The 7019-nt window shown below is 44.1% G+C and overlaps 1 protein-coding gene across 1 annotated transcript; it reads left to right on the top strand.

Moving 5' to 3' along the window:
• Nucleotides 1–6148: 6148 nt before the first annotated feature.
• Nucleotides 6149–6541, top strand: LOC109778801 (uncharacterized). The gene has a single exon (XM_020337387.3). It carries the CDS (start codon nt 6159–6161, stop codon nt 6408–6410), a length of 252 nt encoding a protein of 83 aa, XP_020192976.1. The 5' UTR covers nt 6149–6158; the 3' UTR covers nt 6411–6541.
• Nucleotides 6542–7019: the final 478 nt, after the last annotated feature.

Genomic DNA, 7019 nt, shown 5'->3' with positions numbered 1-7019 from the left:
TTTGTGAACCTTGTGGTGTGAGACTTGCATGGTGTGGGACATGTGTTCCCTATCTATCCTATAGTATTTTCATTAAGTTTTGTCTCTCTTTCTTACCAGTATTTACACTCTACATGTATGCTTATTGTCTATCTTCTCAGGTATTCGTATTGGTTGGTCTACAAAATCTAGGGGGAGCATTGATCCTAATGTGTGACTTTGCATTCCAAAGGCAAAATCAAAATAGTGCACACATCTAGGGGGAGCCCGTCTACATTTTCTAGACTTCCAGTGCAAATCTTGTAGTTGTCATCATCCACCAAAAAGGGGGAGATTGTTAGGGCATTTCCCGCCTTTGTGTTTTGGTGATGATGACAACTCACCTTTGGTCTAATCGTGTGCCAAGTTCTTCAGGTACTCTATGTTGGATACAAGACGATTAGGCATTCCCTCCAGACGGAAAAGATCGAAGACGGTGTTCTCTACGTGTTTATTTCTTTAGTAGTAGGAAACCCGTACTATTAAGAGGGAATTGATACGTCTCCGTCGTATCTATAATTTTTTATTGTTCCATGCCAATATTATACAACTTTTGCATACTTTTGGCAACAATTTATATGATTTTATTGGACTAACATATTGATCCAGTGCCCAGTGTCAGTTCCTGTTTGTTGCATGTTTTTTGTTTCGAAGAAAATCCATATCAAACGGAGTCCAAACGGGATAAAAACTTACGTAGATTTATTTGGAATATATGTGAATTTTGGGAAGTGGAATCAACGCGAGACGATGCCCCAGGCGGCGGCAAGGCAGGGGCGCGCCCCAGGGGGTAGGGCGCGCCCTGGGCCCTTGTGGCACCCCGTAAGGCGGTTAGTGCCCTTCTTCGACCGCAAAAAAGCTAATATCCGGATAAAAATCATGTTAAAATTTTAGCCCAATCGGTACGGATCTTCGGGAATTTAAGAAACGCTGAAAGGCCAGAATCGGAGAGCGCAGAAACAGAAGGAAACAGTGAGAGAGAGATCCAATCTCAGAGGGGCTCCTGCCCCTCCGCCACCATGGAGGCCATGGACCAGAGGGGAAACCCTTCTCACATCTAGGGGGAAGGTCGAGGAAGAAGAATAAGGAGGGGGGCTCTCTCCCCCTCTCTCCCGGTGGCGCCGGAACACCGCCGGGGCAATCATCATATGGCGGCGATCTACACCAAGACCTCCGTCATATTCCCCAACATCTTCATCACCTTTCCCCATCTATATTCAGCGGTCCACTCTCCCACAACCCACTGTACCCTCTACTTGAACATGGTGCTTTATGCTTCATATTATTATCCTATGATGTGTTGCCATCCTATGATGCTTGAGTAGATTTTTGTTGTCCTATCAGCGATTGGTGAATTGCTATGGTTGGTTTAATTTCCTTGTGGTTATGTTCTTGTACTTTGGTGCCCATCATATGAGCGCGCGTGTGGATCACACCATAAGGTTAGTTGTATGTTGATAGGACTATGTATTGGAGGGCTAGGGTGACGGCAACTTCAGCCTAGCATAGAAATTGATGCATACGTGATTGAAGGGGGACCAATATATCTTAATGCTATGGTTGGGTTTTACCTTAATGAACGTTAGTGGTTGCGGATGCTTTTTAATAGTTCCAATCATAAGTGCATAGAATTCCAAGTAAGGGATGACATGCTAGCAGTGGCCTCTCCCCCACATAAAACTTGCTATCGGTCTAGTAACGTAGTCAATTGCTTAGGGACAATTCCGCAACTCCTACTACCACTTTTCCACACTCGTTATACTAACTTAATTGTTTCTTTATCTAAACAGCCCCGAGTTTTTATTTACGTGCTATTTATTGTCTTGCAAACCTATCCTACAACACCTACAAAGTACTTATAGTTTCATACTTGTTCTAGGTAAAGCGAACATTAAGCGTGCGTAGAGTTGTATCGGTGGTCGATAGAACTTGAGGGAATATTTGTTCTACCTTTAGCTCCTCGTTGGGTTTGACACTCTTACTTATCGAAAGAGGCTACAAATGATCCCCTATACTTGTGGGTTATCAGGAATCGACATTGGAAGGTATTGGTACACATCTCTCTTCACCCATTGTTCCCTTCCGTTCGAGGAGAGAGAGGTCCCCGTTTCCTTCCAAACCAGTGGTTTACTTTCCAAGCGGTTGTACCGCTCGTTTGGGCGGTCGTACCGCCTGCCCAGTTCAACTGGCACAACCACCGCCCAGGGGTGATACCCTTGGGTTGCTACTCCCAGGTACATGCCCAGCGGTTGTACCGCCTCTACTCTGGGAAAACATTGGGGTGCTTCACGTGCAGTTGTACTGGCCAGGTACGCGCAACCACCGGACTCGGTTCTGTGATGGGGCGGTCCTTGGGCGGTGGTGGGCCGGTTGTCCCGGTTATACTCTGATAACCGGTACAACCGGTGACCGGAGCGGTTCTACCGCTCTGGACTTAGCCGCCTCCGTGTCTTGGACCAAGCGGTAGTTCTGGTGCAACTACCGCTCGACCACTGCCATAGGGATGACTCCCTTCTATTTTGAGGCGGTTGTTGGGCGGTGGGCGAGCGGTTGGTCTGGTTACTCGTTGTAACTAGTATTACCACTCGTACCTTCGGTTGTACCGCTTGATAGGGTTTCTGCAGCATACCCGTGAATCCCGGTTGTACCGGGGTCATGAGCGGTTGTACCGCTGCAGTGCAAAAACTCCTGTAACGGTTGGAAAATGGGGGTCCCTATATAAAGTGGGGTTCTTCCACCTACCTCCTTACCTCTTACCTCTCTCTCTCTCCTCCATTAATGCCCTTCAAGCTTTCTTGCCCGATCTCTCTCCTTAGCCACTCAAACTTGTTGATTTGCTAGGGATTGAAGGAGGAGACCTAGATCTACACTTTCACCAAAGGAAATTTGATTCCCCCATACTTTCTTGTGTGCATTTTGTTACTCTTGGGTGTTTGAGCACTCTAGGCAGTTGAGGTCACCTTGGAGCCACATTCCATTGTGGTGAAGCTCCGTGGTATTGTTGGGAGCCTCCAATTCGGTTGTGGAGAGAGCCCCAACCTTGTTTGTAAAGGTCCGGTTGCCGCCTTCAAGGGCACCACTAGTGGAATCACGGCATCTCGCATTGTGTGAGGGCGTGAGGAGAATACGGTGGCCCTAGTGGCTTCTTGGGGAGCATTGTGTCTCCACACCGCTTCAACGGAGACGTACTTCCTCTCAAAGGGAAGGAATTTCGATAACACATCCTCGTCTTCACCGTATCCACTTGTGTTATCTCTTACCTTTACTTTATGCAAGCTTCTATTGTGTTGTATCCTTTGCTTGCTCTTGTTGTTGTTGTTGTTGTTAGCATCATATAGGTTGCTCACCTAGTTGCACATCTAGACAACCTATTTGTTGCTAACCCTAATTTGTTAAAAAAAATTAAAAATATGTGGTTGCCTATTCACCCCCCTCTAGTCAACCATATCAATTTTTTCACACTCGCGCAACACTGGGCCGACTCATATTGGCTTTCACTTTTCAGTTTTCAACATGTGCGAAACAGAGCGAGCGGCAGGTTTCAAACCCACGACCTCCTCGTGCAAGCTAGCAGGATAGCTAACTAGACCAATCACACCGATATGATTAGCTACAACCTATTCGTTCATCTGTTCTTCTTTCTTTTTCTTTTCTATTTTTCCTTTTTCTTATTCGGTGAAAAAAATCACCGAATTTTATGAACATTTTTCAAATTCGGTGAACTTTCCTTAAAATCGATGATTTTTTCAAAAATAATGTTTTTTTAAATTTGATGAACTTTTTTAAAAATCAGGGATATTTTTTCAAATTTGTTGAACTTTTTTTCGAATTCTATGGTTTATTTTTCAAATTCATGAATTTTTTTAAGTTTGTGAAATATGTTCAAAGTTGATGAACTTTTTCTCACTTTCATTGACTTTTTTCAAATTCAATAAACTTTTTTTCTAATTCAATGAAATTTTGTTGAAGTTGGTGATTTTTTTTCATATTCGATAAAATGTTCTCAGAACTAGTGAAGTTTTCTTTCAAGTTCATGAACTTTTTTGAAATTCATGATTTTTTACTTTATTTTTTTGAAAGTCAACAGTTGACTTGCGACCAGTCAAACTGCGCTCGAGCGACGAGGGGGGGGGGGGGGAGCGCTCGCCTTACATAGCCGGCCCAGCATGGAGGCTTTGTGTACGCCCATTCCTCCAAGTGGCGCTTAAGGCGCGACTTAGGAGCTCCCAAAAATAAGAAAGAAAATGAAGACAAAACCAAAAGGAAAACGCAGAAACAAAAGAAAACCAAAAGAGAAGCCTTGATAATTGGGCCGGCCCAATCTTATGGGGTGTGCGTTTGTTCGCTATTCCCTGACCTAGACGGCGAATAGGATCCGCCCCCAGGCGGTGATCTAAAAGAAAGTGACGCCAGACCGGACCTTTCGACGAGATAACTACGGTCAACTTTGCCGGGCGGGTGGGCGAGCGGAAGACTTCAGACCCTGTAGCCAAACGAACGGCCTAGATAGACGAGTGGGGAGGCGCATCGTCCAATCAGATCGCGCGGGCCACGTCACGCACAGCGAGCGGACTTTGGGCTCGACCCGACCCGGAAAGCGGCTAGCCCGTGCATAGATATAAGGGGCACGCACATCAGGGAGATCATTCCGCGCTCGAATTTCACGCACCAGCTTTGGATTTGGTAGCCAGACGGACAAGAGGAGAGGAGGATCAGCGAGGTCGAGTTCATCAGGTACGCGCGCGTAATCCTCCTATCTCATCACCACCATGCCGGATTGATTGATCCCCCGCCTGCGCGTCGTGTGTCCAGAGAAGATGCGTTACCTTGTTGTCTTTGTGGTTTAGATCGCCTCGGCTTGCGTCCTAGGGAGTTCAGATTTGGTGGAATCTTGATGCGATTTCGGTTCCTTTGATCTGTTCGATGGATGGTTCGTTGGGAGTCGGAATATGTGTGCCGATCCGTCGGTGTTTCTCAGACACGCCATGTTGGATCGTGTGTTCATCCGCAGATTCTAAAGTGTTGTTTCGTAGATTCAGATTGGGCGTAGGAGATTTATTATGTTGCGTACGATCATTGCGACCCGTTTATATATGGTTAGATAATTTTCGCCTTCTATATTTGAATTCCTGATACGAAGAACCATGCTAGCATCCAAATTGCACTGCTTGTGTTATTCCTTTACCTGATCAATTGGCTCGTAGGCCTGTGTGTGCTCAGCTTTCTTTACCTTCATATCATTTATTCTAAGATCATATCGTACGAGGAGACTCAAAAAGGGCTGCAGTTATTGACAGAATCTGAACACACTTTTGTGTGACTGAAACTAGCATCCTTAGATTGATCCATTTTAAACCGACTGAACATCTCTTATTCACGCATATGCTGATTATCATTGTTCTATCCTGCATCTTTGTTTTGAAACAAAATCCTATACAGGGAAGAAAAATATGGTTGTTACTGAAGATGCATCTCGGAAGACAGCCTACTTATAGATTGAAAAAAGAGTACAGCGTTTGATCAGATATATAGTTCTCCCTCTGTAAAGAAATATAAGAGCGTTACTGATCTTAACGCTCTTATATTTATTTACAGAGGGAGTACTTATCGAATTTGTTCTTCCCTTTACTGTCAGGACACTAAAGTTTACTTCTCCTGGTGTATTGTTGATTAATAATTGGATTTTTTGTCACCCCACACTGAACAAGTGTCAGTTAACTGTCGAACAAATTCGGTTGTTTGTTCTGACAACACATCACACAATTTGTCGATAAAATTCAGTATTTTATTCTGACAAAATTATTGGGTTTGACAAAATTCAGTATGGCTCTGATCAACATTTTCGTTTTGGTTCCATATTGTAGGTTACCTTAGCATTTGGATGCAACACTGTATTACCCTTATCTTAGTCAACACCGTATTCGTCTCTTAGTCAACAGAAGATGTAGCGAGACACCATTTGATGGCATATGACTGTGCTTGCTCATTTTCTATATACCTTTGTACTTCTCCAACAAACTTACTGATGATGCATGCCATTTGATCATTTGGAACACCATGTATGTTTTGGTCTGTTATGATACTAGTGCTACAATCCTTCTAATCGAACTACCTACTTCCATGTAGGTAGATAAAAGAAGATGGTGGCTAATGGCGATGCACCTGCAAGAGGGAGTGCAGCTGCAGCTGCAAGCTTGCGCAGACGTAGAACCACCAGTGGTGCTGCCGCTGCTGGAGGTGGTGGCGGCGCCAGTACAATGCTTCAGTTCTACACTGATGAGGCTGCTGGGCGCAAGATGTCCCCAAATGCTGTTCTGATCATGAGCATAGGGTTTATTGCCGTCGTTGCCGTACTCCATGTTTTCGGCAAGCTGTACCGCACCCCTAATTAGGTTCCATATATACAACCTGAGTTTATGTGTCTATGAATAGCGAAGTCGTAGACTTTGCATAGGAAATGACTGTCGGGTCCTGAAAAGATTTACCTTATAATACTGAGATGATATTGTCGAATCTTTTGCAAGGTGTTTGTCTTGTCATTTGTTCTTTACACTTAATAATCTAACCTTGCGGGTTGTTTGGATAGGTACAGTATACAAAATGCAATCTGTACAATTTAGTAAACAATCTAATTGAATAAATTTTTGTTTGGCTACTCTGACCAACCAGGAGAAGAATTCTATGAGACCAGGTCTCACGGGTTAGCAGGTGAGACCCATCCTGATGGATGACACGTGACATTCACAAATCACAAAGCATCTACCCCATCCCCCAACCCGTTTATATAAGAAAACGTAGTTCTTGGAAACCCAGGTTTTCGTAGTTGTAGGGAAATGACTATTAGTTTGTTTTCCTAAAAATGCGATTAACTGATTTTCTCACACTCCTCTTTCCTTACCTCCTTCCTCAACTCTCTGTTTTTCATATGTACTTGTGAACAGTTATTGCTTCGTTGAGTTCAACACTCCATAAATTTGAAAGACCTTATTTGACTTCAAATG

This window comes from Aegilops tauschii, chromosome 3, assembly GCF_002575655.3.
Source record: "Aegilops tauschii subsp. strangulata cultivar AL8/78 chromosome 3, Aet v6.0, whole genome shotgun sequence".
NCBI classification, from domain to species: Eukaryota; Viridiplantae; Streptophyta; class Magnoliopsida; order Poales; family Poaceae; genus Aegilops; species Aegilops tauschii.
This window is presented reverse-complemented; position numbering and strand designations above follow the sequence as displayed.

What these genes read in the sequence shown, in the direction of transcription:
- LOC109778801 (XM_020337387.3), top strand. Translation starts at nt 6,159, where the DNA reads ATGGTGGCTAATGGCGATGCACCTGCAAGAGGGAGTGCAGCTGCAGCT.